Source organism: Podarcis tiliguerta (assembly GCF_965153285.1).
Source record: "Podarcis tiliguerta genome assembly, chromosome: 7".
In the NCBI taxonomy this organism is placed as follows: Eukaryota; Metazoa; Chordata; class Lepidosauria; order Squamata; family Lacertidae; genus Podarcis; species Podarcis tiliguerta.
Genome location: NC_139540.1, coordinates 10,359,608 through 10,372,637, shown reverse-complemented (window position 1 = coordinate 10,372,637; position 13,030 = coordinate 10,359,608). Strand labels below are relative to the sequence as shown.

General features: G+C 46.8%; 1 protein-coding gene across 1 annotated transcript in view; it reads left to right on the top strand.

Moving 5' to 3' along the window:
* The window catches only part of TG (thyroglobulin), a 175,230-nt gene that overhangs the window by 54,895 nt on the left and 107,305 nt on the right, over positions 1-13,030 (top strand). The window contains exons 23-30 of the mRNA XM_083450285.1: positions 1,762-1,877; positions 3,496-3,604; positions 5,462-5,659; positions 6,586-6,753; positions 8,381-8,446; positions 8,769-8,843; positions 10,822-10,959; positions 11,901-12,077. Of these exons, the coding sequence (XP_083306411.1) occupies positions 1,762-1,877; positions 3,496-3,604; positions 5,462-5,659; positions 6,586-6,753; positions 8,381-8,446; positions 8,769-8,843; positions 10,822-10,959; positions 11,901-12,077 (1,047 nt within the window). The remainder of the gene's footprint in view (positions 1-1,761; positions 1,878-3,495; positions 3,605-5,461; positions 5,660-6,585; positions 6,754-8,380; positions 8,447-8,768; positions 8,844-10,821; positions 10,960-11,900; positions 12,078-13,030) is intronic.

Here is a 13,030-nt window from a genome sequence, read left to right as displayed (position 1 = left end):
CTTCTTCCACCGTCTCTTCTCCCTGATCTTGGATTTTGTCAGTCTTTTCTATCAGTTCCATATATTCCATCAGCCTGGTGCTCTTCTATCCGAGGCTCTTAACTCCTCTCCCTGTCCTGTCTGCAGATTTCTTTTGATGCCAAAAATTAAGTCCCAAAGGTTTTCCATCTTTTTCTGAGAACTTTCCCTCCTTGGGACTCTTAGATGCACACCTAATTCTAGTCTGGTCTCACTCCAAAGGGCCCTAGCAGTCTACTTTAATTATAAGTTTAATGGGGTGAGATGTGATGGTTCACCACTGGCTTCCTCATCTCTCCTCCAGAGGAGGTTGGCAGCATCAGAAGTACTAGGGAAGAAGGCCATTAATGATGGGGCAAGTCCTTTCCCCCAGCTGCTCAGATGTCTGCCTGTCTGCTAGTGCCCATCTTACTGCATATTATTATTCTTCATTTAATTTCTATACCGCTTCATATTTTTAAGGAAAAAAATATCCAAGCAGTTTACAACATATTAAGACATCAAATAAAACAATCCAGAGTAAAATTTTGCTGAATAAAGGCAAATATAAAGTATACATTCAAAGCAACGTAATTCGCCAGAAGCTAAAATACCATCTTAAAGATTTCAAAATAAAACCAGGCCAACTACAGTGGTACCTCGGGTTAAGTACTTAATTCGTTCCAGAGGTCTGTTCTTAACCTGAAACTGTTCTTAACCTGAAGCACCACTTTAGCTAATGGGGCCTCCCGCTGCCGCCACACGATTTCTGTTCTCATCTTGAAGCAAAGTTCTTAACCTGAAGCACTATTTCTGGGTTAGCGGAGTCTGTAACCTGAAGCGTCTGTAACCTGAAGTGTATGTAACCCGAGGTACCACTGTACAGAGTGCCCATTTAATGCAGCCAAGTTAGCATTTATTTTTATTTCATTTTTATTAATATGAACACATAGAAACTACAGTAAAAATGATAAGTGTAACAGATAAAAATGCATCTAGAAATAGAAAAAAAGAATGTACAATGGGGAGGAAAACCCAGAAAACAACTGAGAATACAATACCACATTTTTATCTGAAACATTTCAAAAGCAAACATAATTAAATGAAGTGAAATATAAAAAGCACATTTAAAACGGCAGAACTGGCAAGAGACTAAAATAGAACATATCTTCTGCTGTTGCTTCCAGTCTTGACGATGGCGGCTGGCAGCTGTGGAAGCTCAGGTTCAGTGACCTGGTTCTGTGCTAAGAGACAACCAAGATGACCTCTGACCTCTTCTGCAGCCTCAGCTTTTGTTGCTGGAGCCAATCAGGGCCCTGCCCTCTCTGCTAGGGTTGCCATGTGTCCTCTTTTTCCAGGACATGTCCTCTTTTCTATGGGTGTGTAAAATGAGAGTCGCCATAGCAATCCAGAGTTAAAAGTAGAAGTTGGAAATTGTGTCCTCTTCAAAATATGGCAACCCTGTGACCCAGGCCAGGGGTGGAGGGGAGGCCTGCAAGGCAAGCAGAAGATCTTCCAGGACTCCTAGGCAAGATTTTTCTGTGTTATGCAGTAAAGTCTCAGAGCATCAGCCTAGAGAAGGGTTTTGACCGCCGTAGTTTTGATGCTGCAAAGACTCCAGTGCAGTTGCTGGAGCGGTGCCCCATTCAGTTGGCATCCTCAACAAAAAGAGTACATTCACCCATCTTGAACTGTGGAAGACGCCTGTTTCTGTTGGCCAACGTTAAATGCAAGCTTAAGCCAGGAGTCTTTCTATCCTTTTAGAGTGCGAGAAGGACGAGTTGTGTGGGTTTCTCACCTTGTCTGCTGCTGGGACGGGGACACTGTGTGAGCTGTACAGCGCTCGGGAGAAGAACTACAATTGTTCCACCTCTGGACTGGTAACCGAACACAGTTCTTTTATGATGAATCTTCCAGGGGAATGAAGCTTGGGTGGATACCAGCCATCCTTTTGGTTTTTCAAAATGTTGGCTGTGTACCAACCTGCTGCAAAGAAGGTATTTTGTGTGACCAGGTGCAACAGCCCCAGCCCCCAGGGGTCATAAGAAAGGAATAAAGACTCTGACAACATGTGATGGAATTAAAATTAGGCCACAAATTTATTAAACGTCCGAATGTAGGAAGACCTTGGCTTTGGCCTTGGGCGTGTATCCCTCCCAGCTCCGCAGCCAGGGGAACTGGGGCTCATCAGGGTAAATGGGATATGCGGGTGCTCTGCGAGACGTAAGTGTAGCAGGCAGCCAAGCCCATATCCCCGCAAGCAGGGTACAGTGGTGCCTCGCAAGACGAAAAGAATCTGTTCCGTGAGTCTCTTCGTCTAGCGGTTTTTTCGTCTTGCGAAGCAAGCCCATTAGCGGATTAGCGCTATTAGCGGTTTAGCGGCTATTAGCGGCTATTAAAGGCTTAAGGGATTAGCGGAGTAGCTGCTAAAAGGCTATTAGCAGCTTAGTGCCTTAGAAAAAGGGGGTGCGGAAAGTAAAAAAAAACCCCAGGAATCGCAAGACATTTTCGTCTTGCGAAGCAAGCCCATAGAGAAATTCGTCCTGCGAAGCACCTCCAAAACGGAAAACCCTTTCGTCTAGCGGGTTTTCCGTCTTGCGAGGCATTCGTCTTGCGGGGCACCACTGTAGTTCACTGATGACCTTTCAGTGTATGGCCAGTGACACCCATATATATATAACACATTTAAGAGGGGACCCCGGAATCGCTGCTGCAGGGGGTTGAGTCACCACTTCTGCCCCCCACCCCCAAAAGGGAAGAAAAGACTAAAGGATTCCGCCCAAGGCCATAAGAAGAGTTTGGATTTGGATTTGATATCCCGCTTTATCACTACCCAAAGGAGTCTCAAAGCAGCTAACATTCTCCTTTCCCTTCCTCCCCCACAACAAACACTCTGTGAGGTGAGTGGGGCTGAGAGACTTCAGAGAAGTGTGACTAGCCCAAGGTCACCCAGCAGCTGCATGTGGAGGAGCGGAGATGCGAACCCGGTTCACCAGATTATGAGTCTAACACTCTTAACCACTACACCGCACTGGCTCTCATAACCGCCAAAGTTGTGACGAATTGCTACAGGGAAGACAAAACCTGCCAATGCAGGAAAATTTCTTCCCGGGCCCTTCAACAGCAACCAGTCAAAGACCAAAGCAGTTCCCGCTAAACAGGAAGAAAAAGTTAACCTGCAAACAAGAAAACGTTAGACAAAGGGAGGGTAGGGAGGGTGAATCACCAGAGCTGACTGCCTGGCTATTGTCGGCTCCACCCCCTGTTTATAAATGGGGCTGGCCCCACCTCCCAACAAGAAACTTTATTATTGAGGCTGGGCGTGAACCTCCAAATAATAACACTGAGAGGCAGGCCAGTCCCCTCCCTACTAGAAAGTTTCCTGGGAACTGTAGCACCAAGCTCGATCCCACAAAGGGCACCCACAATAGAAAGTGTGAATGCTCATTATTTACATCACAAATTAGAAATTCTTACGTGCATATCTTTTGACCACAGGTTCAGGGTGCTTGGAATAATGCTGCCACCACCAGCGTGGCCCATCTCAGCTGCCTGCTTAAAGTGAGAAGCCAAGAGAAGGATGGAGTGAGAGTGTACCTGAAGAAAGGTATGTGCTAAATAACATGAGCAAAAGAGTGTTGGGATGCGTCCAGGAAGATGGGGGCATTAGGCAGGCCCCCCCAGCTGGCTCCTGCCCACTGGCCGGCAGCGGGGTGAACTCCTGTTCTCAGAACAGCATCAAAACGGCGACTCAAGCTTCACAGACCTTTAGAGACTGAGCACGCAAGCCAGCAGAGATAAGAACTCTTTGCAACAGAAGTAGCGGACAGAGGCATATGTAAGCATATTTACAAGCATTTATTCAGCATCAGGACAAAAGAAAAACATGTCTGGTTCCCTTCATGTCCAAGCAAACAGCATAGGCAAAAGCTATATGCAACGGAAGTTCCCAGCAGACTGTGGTGGAAGTAAACAGACATGTGACATACAACAACTCCACATGCCTGTTTGAAAGGTGGAACAGAACTATATCCCAACATCCTCCCCCTTTCCATGTAACCTGTAGTGCCTGTGGTTCAACCCAATTGTAACCGCTGTACATAAACCCTAAGTTGTTCTCTGTTAACAACCTTAGATAACAGATCTGCAGGAATATAATTTCCTGGCATGTAGGACACCACATGCCTGTTCTACAGGTGGAACAGAACTTTTGTTGTTGTTGTTTAGTTGTTCAGTCGTGTCCGACTCTTCGTGACCCCATGGACCAGAGCACGCCAGGCACTTCTGTCTTCCACCACCTCCCGCAGTTTGGTCAAACTCATGCTGGTAGCTTCGAGAACACTGTCCAACCATCTCGTCCTCTGTCGTCCCCTTCTCCTTGTGCCCTCCATCTTTCCCAACATTAGGGTCTTTTCCAGGGAGTCTTCTCTTCTCATGAGGTGGCCGAAGTATTGGAGCCTCAGCTTCACGATCTGTCCTTCCAGTGAGCACTCAGGGCTGATTTCCTTCAAAATGGATAGGTTTGATCTTCTTGCAGTCCATGGGACTCTCAAGAGTCTCCTCCAGCACCATAATTCAAAAGCATCAATTCTTCGGCGATCAGCCTTCTTTATGGTCCAGCTCTCACTTCCATATATCACTACTGGGAAAACCATGGCTTTAACTATACGGACCTTTGTTGGCAAGGTGATGTCTCTGCTTTTTAAGCTGCTGTCTAGGTTTGTCATTGCTTTTCTCCCAAGAAGCAGGCGTCTTTTAATTTTGCGGCTGCTATATCCTAATTTCGCGGAACTATATCCTAAGAAAGAGAGCACCAAAGATTATTGGTGTGTGTGTGTGTTCTCATATTATTTGCTATCCTTCAGCCTTTCACTTTCCAGATGGACACTAAGTCCCATCAGTCTGAGCAAAGATAACCAATGGATAAGGATGAAGGGAGATGGAGCACAACATCATATGGGGACTGTTTTAGGACTCAGCTACATTAATAACAAAAAAGCATTTTAAATGCGTTACAATACTGTGACACCAGATGGCGCTGCAGAGTTCCGTCTTTCGACCACGCGATTTCCCACTTTGAGGTTTACAACACGTTTTCCTGAAATGTTTTTTTTGACGTGCCTAGATCCAGCCTTAGAATACAGGCCACAGCCTTACAACCACTCTGACAATTTGTCCACATATTGTCTTTTGGCGGAAATGCCCGGTCTCTCAGGTAGATAATAATATCGGAAGGGCATAAAAAGAGCTGGCTCAGGCCAGTGACTTGTCTGGTCTAACATCCTGTTTTCACAATGGCCAACCAGATACTAGCAAAAGGTTGATGCAGCTGTTCTAGGTCTATTTCTTCCTAAGCCTTGAAAAAGCAACCTGGTATTTGCCTCACGTCATTTGCCCCGAAGCTCCAATTTGGATTGCAGCGCTCCTTTTTAAAAAATGTCATCCCCCTCCCCTTTTCTCGCAGGACAAGAGTTCACGACAGCTGGAGTCAAGACTTTTGAGAGGACTGATTTCCAGGATGTTGTTTCTGGCGTGTACCGCAATCTGGTCCTCTCAGCAGCTGGTACATCTTTGACCGATGTTCATCTCTTCTGCCGCCAGGCCTGCAGCCAAGATGCTTGCTGTGATGGGTTTATCTTGAGCCAGGTCATACTTGATGGAGGTAACTCTGCTCAGGCTGCAGATGTGGAAGGCAAAAGTCATCCTTCCATTTATCCCACTTAATGAGAACATTTTTAAACAAACAAGCAAAACAAAGCAGAAATGGTTGGTCTTGTTGATCTCATCTCAAATTGGAGCCAGGTTTTAAAATTTTAAGTGATTAATCTTCACTCATGGCAACTTGTATTTATTAAATGTTATTAAACGATGGAGCTTTGGCATGGAATCAACCATTTTTTTTTGGGGGGGGGTGTAGCTGTGTAAAGGGTCTCCTGGTTATTGGAACAGGAGGAATTATAGGGGAAATAAAGGAATTGTCCCCGATCCCAGCAGAGTCTGATATTTATTTACTTGGATAATTTTTATACTTGCTTCTGGGCAAGATAAGAATCAGGCTCCAAGAGCAGCAGTTTGCTGTGATGTATAAACAGGACAGGGATGCGGGTGGCGTTGTGGGTTAAACCACAGAGCCTAGGACTTGCCGATCAGAAGGTCGGTGGTTCGAATCCCTGTGACGTGGTGAGCTCCCGTTGCTCGGTCCCTGCTCCTGCCAACCTAGCAGTTCGAAAGCACGGCAAAGTGCAAGTAGATAAATAGGTACCACTCCGGCGGGAAGGTAAATGGCGTTTCCGTGTGCTGCTCTGGTTCGCCAGAAGCGGCTTAGTCATGCTGGCCACATGACCCGGAAGCTGTCTGCGGACAAACGCCGGCTCCCTCAGCCAATAAAGCGAGATGAGCGCCGCAACCCCAGAGTCGGTCATGACTGGACCTAATGGTCAGGGTTCCCTTTACCTTTACTTTTATAAACAGGACCTTTTTCCAAGACTGGGCCGCTAGTGTCAAAATAACAGTATAATGGCCAAGGCAAGATTGTTCAACAAGGAGGTGGAGCTGCAAACTTGCAATTTTTTCCTTGGCTTTATCCAGGTAGCATCATATGTGGCCTGATGAGCTTCCCAGACACATTAATCTGCAACGTTAATAGCTGGGATGCAAGCTCGACGCGTGAACGAGGCGATTCCTGCCAAAAAGTAAAGTACAATACTGGGAAGACGCAGTATGCATTCAGTTTGGGAGGCCAAGTTCTCACAGGGTGTAAGTATTTACCAATCTTATACTGCACCGTTGTTTGCTACTCAGATGTAGGAATGGGCAGTGTAAATATAATATATCCCTCCTTTCTCTAAAGGACTGAAGTCAGAGAGCATTTCCTTCTGTCTTATTCAAGCAGTGTTCACGTATGGCAGGTAGGGGGAGCCATTTGTAGCTCGAGAGCCACCATCACTTCTGGGCAACTTTTCAGGGGCCACATGACAGTGCTGTTCAGGGTGAGAGGCAAACGACGCTGGAGGGATGAATGCACATTTTGCCTTTGTACATCAGGAGACTTTTGTGCGCCATTCTCTGCCATGCATGCGGGCAAGGAGGAGGCAGTCTCAAGAGTCCAGGGATGTCTTCCAGCAGAAATGCTCAAGAAGGATGCTAAAAAGGGGTGTGGCTTGTGTGGAGTCCCAAATGTCACATAGAGAGGCTTCTGGGCCTGAGGTTCCTCACCCGTGATTATATTATAATTATATATTATGAGGAACGGCTAAGGGAGCTGGGCATGTTTAGCCTGGAGAAGAGGAGGTTAAGGGGTGATATGATAGCCATGTTCAAATATATAAAAGGATGTCACATAGAGGAGGGAGAAAGGTTGTTTTCTGCTGCTCCAGAGAAGCGGACATGGAGCAATGGATCCAAACTACAAGAAAGAAGATTCCACCTAAACATTAGGAAGAACTTCCTGACAGTAAGAGCTGTTTGACAGTAGAATTTGCTGCCAAGGAGTGTGGTGGAGTCTCCTTCTTTGGAGGTCTTTAAGCAGAGGCTTGACAACCATATGTCAGGAGTGCTCTGATGGTGTTTCCTGCTTGGCAGGGGGTTGGACTCGATGGCCCTTGTGGTCTCTTCCAACTCTATGATTCTATGATTCCTGCATTGCAGGCGGTTGGATGAGAAGACCTCTTAGGTCTCTTACAACTCTACCATTCTATGACTTTAGTACAAGGAGTATTTCTATAACATTAAATCATTTGTGCCACTACAGTGGTACCTCGGGTTACATGCGCTTCAGGTTACAGACGCTTCAGGTTACAGACTCTGCTAACCCAGAAATATGGCTTGACAACCATATGTCAGGAGTGCTCTGATGGTGTTTCCTGCTTGGCAGGGGGTTGGACTCGATGGCCCTTGTGGTCTCTTCCAACTCTATGATTCTATGATTATTATTTATTAAATTTGTATATTGCCCTATTCCCGTAAATCTCAGGGCAGTTCACAACATAAAATCATACTATAAAGATCAATGCAAAGTCGGTACAGCGGAACCTCAGGTTATGTACCGTACTCCTTACGAATTCTTAGGGTAACAAGCTCCACTAACCTGGAAGTAGATGCTCCCGGTTGTGAACTTTGCCCCAGGATGAGAGTGGAAGTCGCACTCCGGTGGTGCGGTGGCAGCGGGAGGCCCCATTAGCGAAAGCGCACCTCATGTTAAGAACGGTTTCGGGTTAAGAACGGACCTCTGGGACGAATTAAGTTCGTAACCGGAGGTACCACTGTAGTTATTTTACAAAGAGGGGACTAAAGATGTGCAGAAATTGTTTGACCCCTGTGGCCAGCACTGAGACGCAGGCAATAGTTGTAAGCAGAAATAAATAGTGTTTCCTTCCTTTGTCAGCTTCTGAGCCAACAGAAAAAGCCAACAGTCCCTTTTCCAGCTTTCAGCGTGTTTATCTATGGAGAGGTAAGCAGTTTGCTGCCCATCCCCCTCTTTTTCTGATAGTCTGAAAGGAATACTGTATTGTGTATGCTTATTCCGCTAGAACTTGGTCAATTCGTGGGACCCGCAACAAAATATTGCCGTCTGGGGTGCTCCTGTCCCAGATTCCAGCCCCAATGTATGCCATCCCATTCCACATCTCCCCAGGTTTTCCACCCCACCCCAATACACAACCGGCATTCCGCCGCCACTGAGCATGCTCAGTTCTCATTGGGCTATCAGCTCAGTAACGTCTTGGAGGACAATGTCACCAAAGTGCCTCAAACTGAGTCCCGTCTCATTCTAGATTCCGACATGATGACCCGAGTGAGGTCCGGCTCATGTGATGACGCTGTTGCTCCGACTGAGCCACAGCTTTCAGGTATGTCAGCGTATACCAAGGGGAACGGATTGTGCGTTTGACTTAGTGCCAGACTTTTCAAAACAATATACCTCAATCTCAATGTTCTGCTGGGGGGGGGATTTAACCAGGAGTGGATAAAATGGGCCCATTTGCCTTGCAAGTGTCAGGAGTTCAGCCTACACTCGAGTAGGACCCTGGCAGAGACACATGCCCGACTGGCATGTTCTCTCCCTCCTGGTCCTTCGTTCAGGAGCTTCAAAAGCTTTCTTCAGCCCGAACATCACAGCGACCGATGCCAACAGACACCGGCACACTTAGGGATCCGCAGAGTTTGTGCAGCTTGCGTAACAGACCTCAGCAACTCAGCATTTTGGCTAATCTACTTTATTTACATATAAACACACACGGAGCACTGCAGCATGGCTCCCTCTCTCTCTAGCATCAGACACCAAAGAGAAAAAGAGCAAAGGACAATAGTCCCACTTCACAAAACACAATAATCCAAACATCCTGTCTCCATCACTTCCCACTCTGTGGAGTCAAAACACACATCGTCATGTGACAGACAAAAATCCCATGACTGCAATCATAGATCAGGAATTCTAACAGCAAGTACAGAACATATACTAAAATATCAGTGTGCCAATCCACTCTTGAGAACCAGACAATGACAAACTCAGCAGCAGCCAAGCTGAGACACTAATGCCCTGAGTTCCATAACTGAGGCACCACCACTGAGAAGACCTTCTCTCGAGTTGGCACATAGCAAATAGCAGATGGCTACAATATTGCCATGGAGGCCTCCTCCATAGATCTCACTGGAACTGCTTTCTAACCATTTAGTGTTTAGTCCAGTGTTTAGTCCAGTTATACCCAAGGCTGTCAATATTCTAGAACTCCCTGGGGGAAGACTTTCCTGTTCCAAGAGCATTGGATCTGCAAGGTTGATTATTTCTCTGACTTGGTCTATTGTTTTACTGTCTTAAAGTTTTATCAGGATACTTTTTAATTCCTTTTCCTGAAATTTTGAGACGCATGGTTTTATTGTAATTCCTGCGACTTATTCTTGTTAGCTGCTTTGAGCACAGAATATGGAAAGATGGGGTACATCTATATGGGGTACATATAGCCACTGCTTTTTTTCTCCTACGAAAATGTTTAGGGGTACTTTCACTTTGACTCAAGAAAACCACCATTTTATAGTTCAAATTGGGAAAAAATAAATACAGTAAATGGACAAAAGTACAAAGATTCACAAAATGTTCACAAAGATTCACAAAATATTTAGGGCTATGCGCCCCCTGTCTCCCCCAGAAAAAAGCACTGTATATAGTTATATACTGTATATAAAAGCACCTATCTACTGCCATACTACCCTGAACATGTCTGTAATGGTTCTAGGGGTTGCTCGTGCGTAAATCGGCGCCACACCTGGGTGGGTTGCCTGAGTGAACCCTTTCTGTCTGGACAGCCACTTGCCCGTGGCTGTCTCAATCGCTGGCAGAATCTGTCAGTGGGCGTTTCTTGAACTTCTTCCAGCATAAAAGTTCTTTGACGCCTAGTCGCCACCTACTCTCCCTGCGCAGAAGCCTTCTGCGCAAGGAGGGTGTGGGCATCGGAGGACCCGTGCTCTCCCCGCTGGTCCCCGGTGAGGAGTCTTTGAGCCACCTCGCCGATTCCCCCATCTGCCCCCCTCCTCCACTGGTGCTACGCTGATTTCCTTCCCCAGAAGACGTGCTGCTTCTCTCCCTCCCGGGACGCTCTCCGGAATCCCTCTGGAGCCCTCCCTCTCCTTCTGGCTCCGATAGCAGTTCCCTGACAATGTCCAATCTTGTCTGATCTCAGAAGCTTATCAGGGTCAGGCTCGGTTACTATTTGGATTAAAAGCAGCTTCCACTAATATGGTTGACTGTAGGTGTTTTGAAATACAACTTCCATCAGCCCTGACCAGCTGCATTAAAGCATCTCTTCTGCTTTTTCTCTTTGGGCTCATTAGCTTCTACAAGGGAACTCTTTTCTCTGATGGAGAGCAGCCAAATCCTGATCGACCACAATCGTTCCCTACCATCCCAAGAGTACGGGCTCTTCAAGCCCAGATATTCAGCAGAGCAGGCTCTTCACTGGTGTCTTGCACGTAAGAAATCCTGAGGCTAGTCATTTGCAAACGATGTATTCAGTGGTGGCCCCATGTTTCAGAGAGCTCTTGGGCAATGCACTGTTCAACTGCTGCTGTTTCCAGCTGCTGCTACTTTGCTTCTTAAAAACATAAGAGCCCTGATGGATTAGGACAATGGCCCACCTTGTCCAGCCTCACAGTGGTCGTCTAGATGCCTGCAGAAAGCCCTCAAGCGTAACCTGAGTGCAGCAGAGCTTTTCTCCTCCTGTGATTTCTCCACACTGAGGTCCAGCTCCGAGGGTCTTCTGTTGGTTCCCTCACTGCGAGAAGTGAGGTTACAGGGAACCAGGCAGAGGGCCTTCTCGGTAGTGGCACCCGCCCTGTGGAACACCCTCCCATCAGATGTCAAGGAAATGAACAACTATCTAACTTTTAGAAGACATCTGAAGGCAGCCCTGTTTAGGGAAGTTTTTAATGTTTGAAGTTTTATCGTGTTTTCAATATTCTGTGGCTGGGGAGGCCTGGCCAGATGGGTGGGGTATAAGTAATATAAGTAATAAATTATTATTATTATTATTATTATTATTCCTGACAATACTGCTTCCAGCAGTGGAGGTAGAAAATAGCCATTGTGGAAATTTTGACCCCAAAAGAGAGAAGAAGATGTTCTCTCTCCCTGGCTGGGTATGGGAGAAGGAAAAGCAGCAAGAGATTGAATTTGGGGAAGGGAACCCCCTGAGAATTTGGGACCTCTACATTATGAGATAGTAAGACTCAGTGGGATGAGGAATATGGGAGTTGTAGCAAAGGTGGAGCATAGGATGTTTAAGAGCTGTGTCCCATTTTAGCCATACTCAGAGCAGACCCATTGAAATTAATGGACATGACTAACTTGGGTCCATTTATTTCAGTGGCTCTGCTCTCAGTACAACCTACTGAGGGATCCTTATCTCTTCTAGGTTGTGTAGAAGATGAGTTCTGCCAGCTGGTTGACATGCACAACGACACAACTGGAACGTACTTCCCCTGCATCCTCTATCCAGCAGCCCAATTTTGTGACAATTTCATTAACAACGTGCCTGAGAACTGCAACATCGTGTTGCCTCGGAAGCCGCACCTTTTGTATCAGAAGACAGGTGAGTTAAAAGCAGATGTCTCTCTCGCATTCACACCGTAACCTCTGTGTAAGTGAATCGGCAACTCGCCTTTCCAAAAAAAAAAAAAAAGGTATCGCAGAGGAGGAATGAATCTTATGAATAGTAAGGAATTGTGTCTAGGTAGGTAGAAGCTGTAGGTAGCTGCTGAGCTGGAAGCAGGAGCCTAGGAGGTCAGGCCCAAGGGTCAGAGCCAGGAAGAAAAGCTAAGCATAAACATGCCATGGACTGGTTGGACACAGAGGAATGGTGTGAGGAACCAGCTGGAGAACCCCCCAAGGGAAGAAGGCTCAGGGCCCGGGGATTGGTGGTGGGATGACAATGAGTGGTTAGAGGGAAAACACTGGGAAGAGATGTTGGAAGCTGAAGAGGTAACAGGGCTTAGTGAGCTGGGAGATTCTGTGGCAGACAGAAGTTCAGAATCAGAGGCAGCAGCTGAAGCAGGGGAGGAGGGAGGCCAAGAGGCAGAGATGAATCCTGGTGAAGAGGCAAGGGTGCCCCCCCTCCTGCTGCAACAAGCTTCCCTACCCCCTCGTCTCCCAGGACCAGGCAGGCATAAAATGGAAGGAGCAAAGACAGACACACGGGTGCAGTCTCTGGTTTCTTGGGAAAAAACTCTGGAGAGGAGGAGACATGGACAGCTGTGGGGAGGCAGGGACTTCTAGTCACACGCCAGTTGCTTCATGGGGGCAAGACCTACCAGAGATGAGTTACTGTGCTCATTAGGCCTGCCATTCCTGTGAAGATCCTGTTTTGCTATTAAAGAGTTAACTCCAACTTGCTCGGTGTAATTTATTGCTGGTTTGCTCCTGTCACAGAACACGCTGAAGCCAGAAAAGGCTTTTGCTGCCCAGGGAAGTCCTAGCCTAAAGCGGAAGCTTTCCTGTTGCGGAAAATCAGTGGTCACAACATGGCTCAGGCCTACTCGTATCCCC